Source organism: Charadrius vociferus, unplaced genomic scaffold, assembly GCF_000708025.1.
Source record: "Charadrius vociferus isolate BGI_N301 unplaced genomic scaffold, ASM70802v2 scaffold46, whole genome shotgun sequence".
NCBI classification, from domain to species: Eukaryota; Metazoa; Chordata; class Aves; order Charadriiformes; family Charadriidae; genus Charadrius; species Charadrius vociferus.
The window spans coordinates 2,454,677-2,472,209 of record NW_009648710.1 but is presented as its reverse complement, the minus strand read 5'-3'; the positions used below and the strand labels follow the sequence as shown (position 1 = coordinate 2,472,209).

Below are 17,533 nucleotides of genomic sequence, written 5' to 3'. Positions count from 1 at the left end.
GCAAAGAGCATGTCACACAGCAACTCCTTTGGGCCCTCAGATGTATAAAAGAAAGAGCAAAAATATATAAATCACCATCAACTTCCTTACTTTATCTCCTGGAAGAGAATGATGCTGAAAGGACTACTTTTCTTTTTTGGAAGCTGTTTCTAAAATACTGTTGGTAGGCCTCATTCTTTTTAACATAGGGATGCTCCAGAATTCATCTATTAATACGCTGCCGAATGATATAAGCATATTGTTTTACATAGGCCAAACCCACCTGGCCAGACTAGTGGACCAGTTAGTCTGTTTGTGGCCAACTACCCCCACGCAAAGGTGTTGACTTGGATCCCTCCGTACTTGGAAGGGCCTCAGTGAAACAAATCTCCACTGTGCTCAGTTCTCTACTCACATAAGGTTCCAGAGACATTTTAGACCGTTTATGTAAGTGAAAGCTGCCACCTGCAATTCTGTTTTGTGCCAGGGTTCAGAGCTTGAGACTTCAGTATCTGCACGAGCCCTTCCATAGGCCTGTTCTGCATACTGGGGGTGACAGCAGTTGTTCAGCTATAGGAGCTGTGCTGCCAACGGGGAGGAGCGCAGAAGAAGAGCACAAAGGGTTCCCTTTCTCCTGTGTACCAAGGGCATGGGCATTTTCCTCATTTGCAGACACCCAAACTTTCCTGAAATCAGAACAAAAACGCAAAGTACAGCTATCTGGAAACTCCTTCTAGCCTCTTGGCTTCTCAAAACACTTCTCAGGAGGGTTTAATTTGGTAAATTATTTGGTAGTTTTCACTGCACTTCCCCTGACTAGCTTTTATTACTCTTGGCAATGAACATGCAATTTTCCTTCTCCAACACTGAATTCTCTAAGCTGTATAATGTTTTTTTGTGAAGCCGTAAGATAAATTTCCTGCATATCCCTTTATCTCTCTCCTTATTTAAGATTAATAACCAAAACATAATTTCCCTCAATAAGAAATATATGAGGTCCTAAGTGAGTTGTAGTGCCCCTGAGTAAAATCCTTGAGCTATTAAAGACAGTGAATGCTTCACTATGACTTTTGACCAATCAGAATTTAATCTAATTGGCTTAAAGTAGCCATTACTGTAAGCACTGTCAAAATCCTACTTATGTTGCAAGGCTCACAGGCTGTGTCTACCCCCACCTCTGAATCGCATCCACTACCATTTTGTAATTTACGCATGAAAGTAGTTAATCTTCAGTGCCCCATTGATAAGGTGAAGTGCTAGTAGACATTTGCCATACTTTTCTATGTTGTGGTATTCTTTCATAAGTTGTCCAGAATGGCTGACCACAGACTTTCTAAAACAACAAAAACTAGCATCATCAAACAGTATTTGTAGTCACAGAGGACCAGCTTGTCACAGTAACTGTGACTTAACTGCAGTAACTAAAAATTAAAGATTAAATTTATTAGTATACCTAAGAAAACATTAAAATCCACATTGTAATCAACTGGGAATGATTATCAATGTAGTTTTGCATCATGGTTCCAGAGATTTTTTTCAACTGTTTTTTCTATTATAAAAATCAACAACAAAGGTATTTCATAAATATTAAACACACTGAGTTCCCTTCTTGACTTTATCTTATGATAAAAAATACTGGAGTCAGAGCCGATGTGTACATTTCAAAGAAAGTTCTGATATAAAGCAGAGAACATAGAACAAAGGTACTGAAAATCATTTATGATTGAAACTGTAGATTGAAATTTGTGAAAATATCTCTCACTGAATAGCATATCACAACTGCCTCATAATACTGGGATGTGTATTCATAAGCTTTTTAATGTATGCAGCCAACCTCTCCTACTTTATTTTGTAACCACTGTACTGATTCGGCTTGGCAAAGTTCGTATGACTGATTAAAAAATGAAGAGGGAAGTCATTTTACAGAATGTTAAATTTCTGATAAGAGCATTTTAACATCTAAAATAAAATATCAAAGTTTCACACAGCCAGAGTGATAAAAAATGTATGTGTTACCCTGTGGACATATCAGTTTGCAATAGTTAGTGCTTGCACGTGAGTGCATGGACAAAACCTGATGTAATAATGAATTTATGTTTTTATCATTTGTGTTACAAATCTATGGTTTTTGAGACAAAATACAAGGGTGGGAGTTAATGGATTTAGAGAGATGATTAAGCTGTAAGTCAACAGTTAAAAACGATATTGTTTTGGCATGGAAAACACAAGTGTAGTTTGTCTGTGTGAGGGTGTTGGCAAACCAATAGTGAAAGCAAAAGGTACTTTTTATTTGCCATTCACGAGGTGACTCATGCCATATTAAAAAAAAAAAAAAAGACAAAAAAAAACCAAACCAAAAAACTAGCTCAGTCTCTATGCGCTTCATTTTAAGGAGCCAAAATCTGGCAGAATATAATCATTAAAAGGCTGTGTTATTGGTGCGGGTTTTTTCCCCAATATGATTCTTACTAGTTTGGCATTGTTTGCTATACCAGTTTTTGACATCGAGAATCCCAGTGACAAGAAAGATTGCAACAGGCATGAAGCATTGATGATTGATCTTGCTGACAGTTATGCTTACTAGTGGGAATATTTCGCACTGGAAGTTATTCAACATTATTCACTGTGCCTGTCCAAAGACAAAACACAATTTTAGATACTAAATTGAGTACTATATATGGGAATAGCACCTCATTAAAAAAATCAGTAAGTAAACCTTAGATTGCAAAGTGCCAAAACAGTAGACGATGCTTATTCTTCTAAGCATTGCTTTCGTTTTCAGGTGAGTCTTTGATGATAGGACATAGCAATATCTAATAGCAAACACCTGTGGAACTAAATCCGTATAAAATAATTATGCTGGTAGTATGGAAGTGAAAGTGGCATCACAAGGGAAACACATAACTGTTTTACAAAGCTAAACCATATTTAGATACTGAACTTTTCATCTTGTAGATGGTAAACACATCCCTCTACTTTTGGGCAACATTTCAAAGTACTTCAACCTGCACCCAATGACAGCAAAATTAGTCTCGTCCTTTATATGTGCTTTTCAAGTCTGCTGTTGTGTGACTTAAAGCTGCCTATATAGTAGTCTGTTACAGCAATGCTCTCTTCTGTTATGACAATTATTTTTGTTTTATTAAATAATCATTCAGCCTTTTAAACTGCATTGCAAAGTGTAAAAATATATTCTATATAATTTTTATTACTATAATGTTAATTATTGCTGTTAAAGGATAATGTCAGTGATTAACTGTATTTCTCCCAAATACGTTTTACATTGATGAATATTTTTATTAAGGTATCACAAATTCATGTGAATTAAAAGCTGACTAGAAGTAAATGATAGGATGGAAGGCAGTAATCTAATCTAATTGTTCTTATTGTACAATAAATGAAGAAAGATAGAGTGAAAACTTCATTGTTCAGTCCTAATGGAAATGGTTACGTGAAGCAGAGCTTATGAAGACCTACCCAGTATAGTTCAAAACATATCCCACTGACTAAAATTCTAGGTAGGATGCATAGCATTCTGAGAGAGTTTCCAATAAAATCGTATCTAACAAGAAATATTTTAGAATAAAGAAGAAACCCACTGAACATAGGTAATGATGTTAAGGTCACCGTTTATTTGATTATAGACCCAGGATGCAATCCCTTAGTCCTTGCTCCTGCAAAATTTTGTGTTTACTATTTGCTTTAATTTTTTTTCTCATTTGCCAGATTAAGCCAACAGGATGATTCTGAAGGCATGAAATTAATTGTATAGTAGGAGCATTGCTAGAGTTCTGACATACTACACTTAGTGAAGACTGGTGTAGTTATTAATAAAAAGCTATTGTGTATGATATATATTAACATTTTCAAAATTATCCTGTTTTTTAAAAAAAAGTTAATTGATGAAATGTACATCAGTCAATGACAAATGAGATATTTCATTTGTTTTACTTTGTGTTTCCTAAACGAACTCAGAAGCTCTCATTCTCAGGTTGTAATTAACTTCCTTGAAAATACTCATTGGTGTTTCAAGAAGTTTCATAGCATCTTCTCATAAATTAGCATCATGCATCTGAATTAAAAACTGAATTTAAATTAGCAACTTTTTTATATTAATGATTGTGAGGCTCAACACACATTCAGAACTGATTAAACATTACTGTCTTACAGCGACTGACTGAGTTGCAAAAGAAATGCATCTTCATACTCTTAAGTTTATACGGGAAATTTTGTTTCCAGCATGGAAGCTTTGGAGCTCTGGAATGCATTGCTATAGCTGTAATTATATTAACAAAAATTCTATCACCAATTCGCTAATGCTTTGAAGTTCTACTGGTAGCATAATTTCAGTTGGAGTCAGTATCTAGAAATTAATTTAAAGTGGTTTAAGAAGTGGTCTCAAGATAGCTATGACAAAGCAGCTTGCAGCTTTTAACCTCAAACAGAAATTATATTTTTAAAATACAATATTTCTTTTGACAGAGCCGGTGATGGTAGTGTGGGCTTTTTCTTGGATGATTAGTTTTGTAAAGCGTATAATTTAAATGTGGAATTTTGTTGTATATTACAATCACAATGTATTAAGTAGCCCTCTCCCAGGGTTAACTTAAGTCTACTAGCTTTTTCGCTCAGGAATTTAACCTAAATTATCAGATTTTTTGGAATAGTATTAAAGTGCTTCCTGAATAGCTCATAGAAACCCCAGTAAAATGAGTTTTTGCATAGTGGCAGTGAAGACTGAGCATTTAAATGGAAACAGATTCCCAGGACTTACTGACTACAGTCCCTTTCCTCAGTCACAGCACTGTAGTTTCTTGCAAACTAGGTATGTCCTCCAATTAAGCTAGCCATTTTATTCTCCTTCATCCTTCACTGTCTCAGAGCACTCCATCAGCAGTACTTCTTTGCTTCTCCTTCTGTCACTGTGCTAAAACTATCTTTTTCTTGGCTGAAAACTTACTAGGATTGGCCATCTTTTCACTCCTAAAACATGGCTGGAGCCGTGTCTGTACAGCTCAGTTTTTCTGACTGTACTTTGTCCTTTTAAGTGAGGAGGCGAACAGCCTAAATTTAGGAAGAATATAGTCCAGTTCCTCTGGGCTAGACCCGTGCACATAGCCAGGCATTTTACTGTAATCAAGCAACCTAGATACCAACAAGGCCAAGCATACCATTATTTGCTCAGTCCTTTGGATTTTGCAGCCCTCTGTCTGAACAAGGATTTTAGTAGCGTTTCAAGGCCCCTGTCACCAGAAGTGTACTGTTATAGTAATACATGCACGTTCTCAATGACCACTTCTTCAGTATTATGCAATTCATTGGCATGAGTTACAACAGTTACTGTGTAAGTACATTAGTTATCGTGTTTTATATACTTCAAGAGCTTTGCATTTCAAAGAACAGTACTCCTCTTTACTAAAGTTTCATAATATGCCTGTATGCTTATTTCCAATAAGCAACAGTAGGAATTAGGCTTAGGCAATGTGATACAATGAATCGTCTGATATAAACATGTTTATGTATGTTAAACATAAAAATAATTAGTTTTCCAAAGACCACTGTATTCAACAACAACAACAACAAGCATATTCACGAGACTGCAAAAAATTCTTGCAAATTCTAATTGTATTTCCACAGTGTCAAACTAGTGACAGTTTCTCTCACCGGAAAACAGAGGCTGAGCTTATATTTACAGAAATGGGGGAAAGCACAGGAAAACACAATACACAACGCTTACTCTGATATGCAAGAACTTCAAAAAATACCCTCCTATTTAAATGCTTACTGTCTTAACACAAAAACAAAGAAATAACAAAAGTTAACTTATCATAAGGCACCAGTTACAGAAATGTCTTAGCTTTGTTTTCGTCATTAGGATTTGTAGTCGGTAAGTATCCAGGACAACTGACAATCAAATGCAGCAGCAAACACATTATTCCCTTGCATATATTTAAGAAGAGAAAACATAATTTTAATCACATGTGCTGCAAATCCTTGGCCATTATTAAAATTGGCCCTTTGATACAGTGCAACACTTCACAGAATTCACAGAATTCACAGAATTGTTAGGGTTGGAAGGGACCTCTGGAGATCATCTAGTCCAACTTCCTTCTTTCACTGGTGTGTTTACAATTCACTTTTTTTAATGTTAAATTCAAAATGAAGAAATAACCCATACATGTCAAACTAACTAAAAGCTAGCATTTTTCATCTCAAAACCTCCATAATCTAGAATTGGCTTCCCTTTAAAGTCACCTTTATCTTAGGAGTCTACATAAGTGCTTTAAATGTACTAGTGCAAGGCTAGTTATTATTGAGGAGAGAGTAACAGAGCTTTTACTGATCATTAGGAAAAGTGTCTGCAGATAGCACTAACTTAAGTATTTGTTTCACTCTGCTGTCATAGGTTATGATTTAGAAATAATAGCCGTAATCAAGTTTTGGAAATGAGGATGTATCTACAAAGCCTTCCGACTCCCACTGCACCAGTGCTATGATCCCTACGAGTTAAATAAATTGCTTACTTCTAACACAATAAGTAGAAAGAAAAAAAGAAGAAAAAAAAAGAAAATCTTGAATACTGCTGCTTTCTTAAGATTCACGAAAGTCAGAGATGAACAAAAGAACACAAATTCTGCAGGAAGGTTACCATTTGGCTTTATGTTTTTAATATAACTTTTAAATGTCCTCTTTTTTTTTTTCTCATTTCATTTTATTTAATATTCCATGTTAGAAAACTTGGATGCTATGATTCTTGGTAGATATCTGCTGCTTGTTTACAAAGCACCACTACATTCTAATGTATGAAAGGAAATAACAGAAGAGTAAAGCACAGTACTGGAAGAAAATTATGACAACTAACAACCACTAAGGACAAAAAAGCTTTTACTAAAAAGCATCTAGGTTGTCTAGATTCACATGGGCAAAGAAAAAAAAAAACAAAACGTGTTTTTCCAAACCTCCAATGTGGCTTTTCCTTTCTGAATATCAGAAAACAAACCAAGTAAACTCCAAGACGCTGAAAAGACATCTCTACTTTTGGCCTTCCATTGGAATGCTAGTTTTGGCAAATAGCTGTGCTAGCTGCAGGCAACTTAGAAAATCTTTGTCCTCTGGTAACAAACAGTCCAGAAACAAAAACACACTCATTTTCAGTGTCAAAGATCATGCAAAGTTTGTCATTTTTACAGAACTTCGCTTCATAAAACACTTTCAGAATGGGCTGCCAGCATCAGCAAAATGTTTTTCAAGAGAGCAGAAAGAGTAAATGAACATTCAGATTAGAATATTTTTAATGTTTGGCCTTAAATAGTTTGTGTTCAGTATTCTGAAAGACACAATACGGACGGGGTACATAATGCCTAAGAAATTCCTCCTGCCCTCTTCATATCTATGGATCTATGTGAAAAGTACCTCAGTCTCAAGTTTTTAAGTCTCATTTTGAGATGGCTAGTAGATAGAAGGTGGTTAACTTAGAAAACTTAAAAAAATACGTATCAAAGTGTCTGATGCTACAATTCTCTACCATTTCATTTTCTCTGTATAGGTAAAGCTCTAGAATAGAATTTCTATGAAAGCCATAATTCACTCTGGTTTATTTGCTTGTAAAAATATCCAAAAAAGCCTGTCACTTTTCCAGCATTAGTAGAAGGTAACGCTGCACTGCCAAAGTTTCTGCAAGTAATATCCATTCTTGTAGTGTTTCAGCACTCCACTATAACATTTCCAATTGCTAAGATACTGGACTTGGAAAATTTGTCTTAATAATTTTCATTATAAAGTTTTTTTCTGCACCATAAATACACATGCTCTCAACAGACTTTAATCATTTGTGAGACTGGCTAATTCTAGTAGGTTATTTAGTGATGTTTTAGATGGGTTTATGAGGGAATATAATGGCAACAAATATAGAATAATGATCTACTTGCTATGAAGTAAATGTATGTAATACTGGTTATAGAACGCCTTGAGTCATTTTACCACTTGAAGGTCTGCATTGAACAAACTAAAATGATTGACTTAATCCATAAAGTTGATTAAGGACTGAAACAGTTACCATCGTAGCTGCTGGCTTCTTGGGACTGCTCCTATTCATTACCCAACGGACTAAGCTCCAAAGTAGCAGTAGTGCTTCTATGTTGTAAATTGCAGTGGTGCAAGAGCTGTTTCACATATAATTCTTCCATCAGTACCAGAGGGCCAAATTCTGAGATAGAAGTGGTACAGATGCCTGTGGGCGTCATAACCCAACATCCTAAGGTACTATTAAATGTATCTTCTTCTTCCTTGATGCAGTAACTATGTAGCTCTGAGTTGTATTTATATGCAAGAGTTTACAGAAGCAAGGCTTAAATCTGAATTTAAATCCAAGAAACAATGAGTTTAAAGACCTGCTGTGTTATGCGTACATTGTAGTATACAAAGAGTTTTAAGCAAAATATCTCAGTGTGATGATTACAAAAATCTTGATACAATCGGCGCAGTAAGGATCTCTTTACTTTCTGGCTCCTTCATTTACTGGGATTCTCAGTAAACATATCCCACATAAGAGAAAAAAGGGATGGTATCCTAACTTCATTACCATTTGGCATATTTCTTCTTGAAAACATGGTCACAGAAAGGATCAGAGATCAGCAAAGAGCTTATACTCAGAGCAAAGAGAGAGATAGTGCATATTCCTATCCTCCTTAAACCTTCAGAAGTTCACCAGTGTCCTCAAGGTTCAGCTCCAGGGGGCTAGAGGACCTTTGATTGAGAGAGAAGCAATTGAGAGAGAAGTTCCCCTCCAGAAGTGGTGTGTTTTTATACCATTAGGGATGTAACGCTGCAGTATGTATGTACTTCCCCCTCTGCAGTGTAGAACTGCACAGGCCCAGGTGGAAGTACTTTGCTGGAGAGCAGTGCAGACAGATTAGATGTCACACTTCACTATATGTGGTATCTTTATTAGAGGTCACAGCTTTAATTCTCTCCTATTACTCTGTAACCATGCGCATAAGAAATCGCAGTCAGCCTCTACCACAAAACAAGTATCAGGGGTGCATGCAGCATATGAATCTGCTCTTTCTCCCATTGTTTCTACACCCTTCCCCAAAAAGAAAGCAGTAAAAATCTCACAATAACTACACAGGGCAGTCCAAATAAAACTCATTCTTTGTCCGAATATAAACAAATTTTCTGCTTTCTGCTGTTACAGAAAGATAAGGAAAAGAGTGGTGCATATACTTAAAATGTTTCAAAATCCAAATACTAGTGCAGTAAAAGTATATTTACAGTAAAATGCACATCTGCATTGATCTACAGCACCGAATAAAGCTATCCACTGCCTAACAAGCTAAACCTTCCTGAATTACACCCTTTTTTTATAAATATATTGAACTTGAATTTGTAAGTATAGTATCTATAATTTGTATGCATATATACATACATATTTAAGATATAGATTAATATAAAATACATATATATATCCAAATTCAAATTGCAGTGGAACTGTTAATCACAAAAGGAAATTATATCTGAGCATGAGAAAGATCTGTACTGTACTCTAATACAAGACTGAGAAATAAGCTGCCTAGGACTTCAGAACCACTTCAAATGTCACCGTATTTCCTCTGAAGCTCCAAGGTGCACTTTTTCCTTGCCTTCAATAACATAAACATCTAATAGCAGAGACAGAATAAAAATATTATTTAAAACTTAAAATAATAATCTTCCTCTTGCATTTCCCTTAGAAAGAACAAAAGTATGAGAAAGTGAAAACCACATACAACTTTGTGCTCTCCAGGAAAGTATTTAACTATTTTACTAGTGGATATGATGTAACAGCCTAATGAGACCGCTTTCTTATTGGGTGATACAGACCTATGAAACAACTTGTTAAATCTTGCTGTATGCGTAACTATTTGTATATTTTGGTATAACAAAACATAAAATAAGGCATAGCTTGATGAGCTGAACAAAAACACCAGGTAGAAGGAGACAAAGATACAAAACAAGTATTAGTCAACCAAGACAACTAATTAAAAATAAATATAATAACTAATTCTTCTATTCAAAATGTCTTTCTCTTAGCGTTACACTATTTGCACTAGGATATCCTAAACATTTGTAATTCTGAAATAAAGAATATTTCTAGTTTGCAAGAACCCATGTACTGTCAATCCTCATTTGACATCCAGCAATATTTGTTTCATAATGCTCATTTTAGTGCCAGCATTCCAGATACTGATAAAGTTATAATGCAACTTACGTAAATTATTTGGAGGTCTCGTCTCCATGTTTTCATAATGTTGCACATGTACTACAATGTTTAGATCTCTTTCCATATGATCTGTTGTACAAGGACCTTGAGGTCGCATAACATCAGCAAGAGCCCTGAAAACCAAACAAAATCAGAATGAACCTGTTGTACAGTCTGTAAGGCATTACCAATATATGCCAAGGTTTTTTGTAGTTTGAGATGCAGTCCATCATCATGTCTGCTGGAGAAACCAGCTCCATTCACAGCAAAATCAGGAAATCAGATTCATTGTGAGACTTTGCACCTAAGGCTCTTTTTAGGTTGTCTTAGACAGTGTGCTAGCAGTAATACACAAAAGCACATTAAATTCTTCAGCTGTGTTGGCTTTGTAGGAACATAATTTAAGCTTGTTGACACTTGTGGAGTTCTGCCGTTGTATGTGCTCACTAACATTGCCATCTTGGTTAAGCTGAGCACCTCAGCACCCAGCCCCTGTCTATAGCTTTCACAAACTAGTTATTTTCACACACAGATTACCAGCGGGGCCTGTCAAAAGAAATTCTCACATATGCATTTGCACAGAGCACCACACAATGCAGTGGACTTGGTCATTTTCATTCAAAAATGTCACCAATGTTGAAAGGTCACCTGATTTTCATGTAGAAATCCAGTAGGTGTGGCACTCTTCATGATCAGGGATTTAAGCTTTTCCCATCCAGAAGGGGAGATCAGAAATGTCTTTTCTAACTTGTATGAGTGTCCTAGTCATTAAGATGGAGCCGAGCTTGCACAGGAACACTCCTTGATGCTTTGAAGCCAGTCCAGAAACAGGATGAAAGCTTTATGCTAGCAAAGAGGGAGTAAGCAAAAGGATTCCTAACAGTTAGGCCAGGCCCGACCTGCTGCTGGTTGTGGACTTTTTCTGCAGAGCTGCAGGCAGTAACTATATCTGAGAGAGAGAGAGATTCATCCGACTCTGGTGTATTTTCTAAGGACTAGTTTCACTACCAAGTGTCCTGCTGAGTCTAAGTCCGTTCTTAGACATAGAGATAAGCACACACACCTGTATCAGCCTTGTGGATCCAGAGTTAGCGACTAAGTTTTAAGCGCTGAAACTCTCAGCATGGCAACATCTAACTCTGTCTGTGCTTCTAGGATACGGAGTTTTACCGCTGACTTCTGTAGGAGCAGGATTAGCCCTTAGGCGTATGCCATATAGCTACCTGCTGGCCTACTGTGCCATACAAAATAATTGGCCCACCTGCAGAAGCTGTTACCTTAGGCAAAGGAAAGCTATGGTATGTGTTACCAGTGTCTTCAGGGTTCAACACAAGTCTTTTCTATTCAGGTCAATGCATCACTGCCCATTACTTGCCTCCTTTTGGTTTTACTAGTTTTAATTTTTAGACCCCTAAAGGTATTTTTTTTAAGGGAATTGATGCATTTTCTGGGCACTGTGCCCAGTTTAGTTTAATTTTCTGCAAAATTATATACCGTGTCCCAGATACTGCATCAAGAAAGACTGGATTATGAACTAATAAATGAAGAAAAACAAGCACATTCACTGGTGAAACCCATGGCAAGTGCCATCTAGCTCCTCCACTGTGACATGATGATTTCTTGATCAAGAAGCACTGTACTTTTAAATATTTAACTGTAGCGTCACTTAAGTTACAGATAGAGAGGAATCCTGAGCTGGATCTTGATTTCAGATTGCAGGAAGATTGCTTTGGTACACAGCTGAACGATACTGATGTTTCATTGTGTTTATGGCTAGCATTATGTTATTAAAATATTAGTTACAGTTGTGATCAACATGTTACAGAATACTCTGTTGATACTGTGAAAGGTCAGAAGACAGTAACCAAATGATAATGGTATCAGAGCAATGCTCCCATTTGAAGCAATGCTTATACAGCAGAAATAGCAGAGCTGGCCTACATAGCAGAATAATAAAAATTCAGTAGAAGAGATCTCACAAAGGTATGTAGAAAATGATGCAAAAAGGAAGCATTATATTGCAAAATATAGTTGAAAATAAGTGGAGATCAAAACCATTAGTATCTTATCAATTTATGCAAACATGTCTCTATACAAAGGAAATTACTGACATCAATATTAATTCTAATTCCACAGGCAAGTGGACACATTTTTCTGAGAAGGGAAGAAAAGCAAATGAAAGTTCTTAACTTCATTGTGGGAGTTAAAACTGTGAGCTCTCATAATACACAGATTAGTATTTCCCAACTTGGTGAGAAAGGGTTTTCAGAAATGCTTTCCTCATTGCCCTTAATCTGATGGTAAATATTGTTCACTGTAGACTTTAAATAACACCTGATAGCATATGATAGCAGATTAACCACTGCCTGTGTGTGAAACTGCCAGCTAAGTTTTCTACCATTTTAGGGTGGCTTTTTTCAAAGGGGTTTTAAGGAATTAACTGTCCAACTCCCACTGTATTAAGAAAAAAGGAACTACTCACCATCGAGTACTGTTTCTAACAGCACAGCACCTATGTTTATATTGTGTTAGCCAAAGTTGTGCAATCTTCTCAGGGCAGAATAGCTCATATAACAAAGAGCTTGTCCTTATCTTCCACTGATGTCAGGGAGAGTTAAAAATGTGTAGCAGCTTGTATCACTGAATTTCAAAGGAAATGCTGTACCTGCATTTTGTTCTTTTAGGGATTTGCCCATATAATGAAATGGATAAAGGGAGGTTTGCAACCCAGTACTTGAGAAAATCCTTGAATAGAAGTTTGCTTTGAGAAATTCCACATAGGCCAACAGACTGTTATAATACCTTCATGCATTTGTCTCACCTGAATATCGTCACATAGATTTTGTTTATTATCTGAAGAAATTGTTAGAGTGAGTCCAATTGAAAAATTATGTATACGTAGAGGGTCTGTATCTATACCTTCGCTATACTGAATTATTTTTTTAAGGAAATGCATAACTTTCTAATCAGGTAGCGGTATCATTAGGTCCTGTGTATTGATACTGACTGCAGTATTACAAAAGTGGAGAAATGTTACCTACATAGGAGTTCATTGCCCAGAACTACCAAAGTATGACAAAACTTCATTATTTCTCTTGCCGTAAGATTTTTTTTCTTTGGATATGTAATACTATTTTGGGGTATTATAAAGCATATGGAGCCAGGCATTTGACTTATAGGTACAAGCTTGAAGAAGCTGAAACATAGGTTATTTCGTGAAAGGTCACTTGTAATTTTTTGCCTCCAAAACTGGGTTAAAACCCATAAGGGAAATAATTTCACACATAGGATTCAGGATTTGGGGAAGTCAGAGTATTTTTGGCCCCAGGTACATGCCTTTTGAATGCCCAACAAAAGATTTAACTCATGAGCTCAGCACATTGTGAAAGAAGACAGAAGAGCTCAGATGGTTCACAATATTTGGAAGGCTGCTAACATACTCTCAGAAGCACTGCTTCAAAAAAACAGGAGCTATAGCATACAAGCTTGATTGTAAACATTGTCCTTTCAGTTCTTGGTTTGTTTGCACATTCTCCACAAGGATCCCCGCAAGAGGGAAAAGGTGGGGTTTTATTTACAGAAAAATCTCCTCCGTGAAACAGAAGTAAAGCTTTTCACTTTTCTACTCATTTTCAAGTGAGGATTCTCCACTTTAACTGACGGATCCTGGAATTCCAATTGATGTAGTCTTAGGCAGCAAGACCATGCTGCCCTCATATGCCTAACAGCTTCTAGATCTGCTTCAGGAGGCAAATCAATTCTGTTTCCTTTTAGGCACAATACTGCCACATGCATTCCCTTTGCCATATCTGATAACATACACCAGCTTATTCCCTTATTCTCTTAGAAAGCAGGAGGGCAAAGGAAGAGTTACTCTACTACTATTACTGCTTAGTTCTTGGACACTGTAGCTGAAGGATATATTTATCTCCTTTTAATGTCAAGTAACAAATTTGAAAACAAAAAGAATGATATAAACAAAACATTATCATATGATGTCTAAAGCAAAATGTGCCGTGTAGAGTTAATACTGTACTTCCCTCTCCATTTTCATCTTCCAAATTTACAGTTCCATGCCAACAGTGAGACTGTTTTACTGAAAAGCACTGATCTAACAAGAAAGAAAATGTCAACAGTGCCACACTTGGCCTTTTTTCTCAAAACAAAGGGAAGTAACAAGCTCTCTAAAAAAGGACAAGTTTTGACTCTTTTTTCCTAAAAGGACTTGCCCAATAGTGAAAACAATCCTATGGATTGTTTTCACTAAGGAAATACATTTCCCTGATGCTTTTTCACTGTCAAATATTTCAGGAAAATTCAGGGAAATTAATGAAATGTTCTTGGTTTGTTTTGTTATAGCAGTAAACAAAATGTAATGAAAGGTGAGTGCATAGACACTCTACACTCGCCAAGCCTATGAAGTTTCCTTTATTAACATTGTACAACTTTTACACACACCAGTGTCTTACTTCAACAGCAGATCCACTGACTGCAAGATGAAATAAAGCAAGAAATTAGTAAGTGTGGCACAGTTTTGCTTCCTATTTATAAGTCATGTTCCCATGTGTCAGGCCTCTGTTCATATTTTTAAATATTTATAGTAAATCAAAAATGGAAATATATAACTTACACCAGTTGCATTTTTTCACTTTTTTTAAAAAATCAGCCCTCATAAAAAAAGAACAGTTTACATTATGCATTGTCTTTTTTGATAAGCAGTACCATCCCTTCCATAGGTGAATTTGTTCACAGGAATGAAGAGTATTCAAGTGTTTCACGTAGCCATTGGCTAGGGAAGGGAAAGGAGACAATCTTAGATAAGGAAATAGATGACAAATCAGCCTCCGTGTGTTTATTGCTGCCAGCCAAAATGGAGTAACACTTAGTACTTCTGGTTTGGCCTACCAAACACTCTCAATGCATTACACTTTTGCTTATTAAGGTTCTGTGCAGAAAAAAAAAAAAAACATAAGAAGTGTTCTTTTTTGGTTTTTGGGGGGGGATTTGATATTATAGTGATGAGTGTAATAAAAGAAGATGAATATGAATATAGGCTACATACTATTTTAATTGTTGGTACTATTAACATTTTAAACGGATGAATTATTTCTTTCTTAAGCATTGCAGCCTTTTTTTCAGAACATTAGTCATGTAAAATGAGCTAGGATGGAATATTTTAGTTAAACACACATTCGAGGACAAAAAGGTTACTTCAATTCCTCACTCAATGAACAGATTTTTAGATTGCCGAAGGGATTTACACATCTAATTCCTTGTCAAATTAATGGTAAGCCCACCCCACAGCTGTAATAGGAGTGTGAGAACTTTTTTTTTAAAAAAAAAAGCTATAGTGCTGCTTTTACAGAACATGACTAGCTATTATGTGTACTGAGTGGGTGACTGTTTTTCCATGTGATCATGACTTTCCAAGTTTCTATATAATCCTGACTTGAATATTTTCATGGCAAGAAAAGTACAAGATCTCAGACACTGTTAAGTAATCAGGGTAACAGACGACCTTTTCTAAGAACCACTTCAGAAATCTAATCTTTATGCATACATGACTGAAGGATTTCAGAGTGATTTTCAATCTCCTGTAATTCTATTTCCATAAACTAAGACAGAATATCCTTCAGAATACTTCACACCTGTACTTTAGTTACCAAATATTTCTGCTAGTAGAAACAGGAGCTATTTAAGCCATATATAAGCAGGCAAGGCTACAACTTCACTGTGTCCTGGGTTTTGTAACTGTTACGAGCCCTGCCGTTTTGCCTGCATGAAGACACTACAGAAAGAGGCTGAAGCAAGGGAGAGCTTTTTCCAAACTAACTCTGTAGTTTAAGATTTTAAAAAGAAATTTGGACCCATGTATTCTTTTTCTCAATTTAGTAGTTGAGAATATTCAAAATGTCTAAAGAATTATTATACCTTGCTCAAAAAAACCATCTTTGCAGAAGTATCACTGACACAACATTAAGTTGACTAAAATTCCTGCAATGTGCTTTGTTCCTCAGCATAACCATACCAGCAAGTTTATAAATGGCAAGTAATTGCTAGTGAACTGGTGATGCATTTGCAGTATTTTTGTGGCTTCCTCTGTTCATTTCAGGATAAGCAGTTAATCAAAAAGTCATGCAAAAACTTCAGTAAAAAAATAAGGCTCCAGGTGTTGAGATGATCTCTTGCACTATCTTTCAAAGGATGACTCTTCATCTAAGCTTCAAAGATTGTGAACTACACCATTACCAGTTAGGACAAGAGGAACCTTTCTGCCACACTGCATGTCCAGTAGAAGGTATCCTTTTAATTGCATTTCATCACTAAAGTTGCCCAATATGCTGGAATCTATTTTGACTCTTTAATGGAGCTATTTGCCTTTTTTAATGCCTTTCCCCCATCTGCTTTACTTTCATGTGCCTGGGATTAGCATAAAGAATCAGACAGACTGCAAACTTGACAAATGTGTTATGCCTTGATTTTGAACTGCTGTGACAATCAGGGTTTGGAATATGTTGTTAAAGCCATTGGGCTCTGTCCTGAGTTGCCCACTTGCCTGTCCACCACTAGGCAGACAGTATCTGGAGCAGACAGTACACAGCATGCCTAACTCTAGGTGGGGGAGGTTCTCTTTGATAGAACTCGGTCTTGTATCCACAGTGTAATGGCTATAACACACACATATATGGATAAGACTCATATTCCATTTTTTACCTCTCAACAGTAACTGAAAAAATGTTAAGAAATTCTACAGTAGCTTTTTCCTTTTTGTGTCTCCCTCTTCCGTTCCACCCTGGCTCATTTTCACAGCTTAAAAATTGTACAAATAGCTCACACACTTGCAAGGGTTGGGGGAGTAGGGAAGGTCCTGCCAAAACCATTTTGCAGCTGGAGAGGGAGGGTGAGATGACATTTGTTTACATCCTTCTGTTGAGAAGTAAAAACATTTTCCAAGCTTTGAAACAGTTGGAAGAGGGAACCCATCATGCTTTCTCTAATTCAGTGTTGCTGATTTCAGGATCTTTTGTTTTTCTATTCATGCACAGTATATCCGGGAACACTTGCTGGATCTTTCTGGGTAGAGGGTCAGGCACTGCAGATAAAAATGGACTGTCTGTGCAGACTCTACAGTTATTTCTAGTCTTCCTCAGTATGCATATACTTTGATAACCTGGGCTTGGGGAACCACAGGAGCTCTGCTCTCCAAAGTTGGTTTCTCTCAGTCGCCTTGCAGGACAATGCAGCCTGCCTGGCAGGAGTTGTTCATTTAACAGGAACACATGGGCTACTCTCTCCTCTTTAAGGAGGGGGGGG

The 17,533-nt window shown here is 36.5% G+C and overlaps 1 protein-coding gene across 1 annotated transcript in view; it reads right to left on the bottom strand.

Annotated features, from left to right (window-relative positions):
- The window catches only part of SHISA9 (shisa family member 9), a 184,294-nt gene that overhangs the window by 166,183 nt on the left and 578 nt on the right, over nt 1-17,533 (bottom strand). The window contains exon 2 of the mRNA XM_009886584.1: nt 10,229-10,353. Coding sequence (XP_009884886.1) covers nt 10,229-10,353 — 125 coding nt within the window. The remainder of the gene's footprint in view (nt 1-10,228; nt 10,354-17,533) is intronic.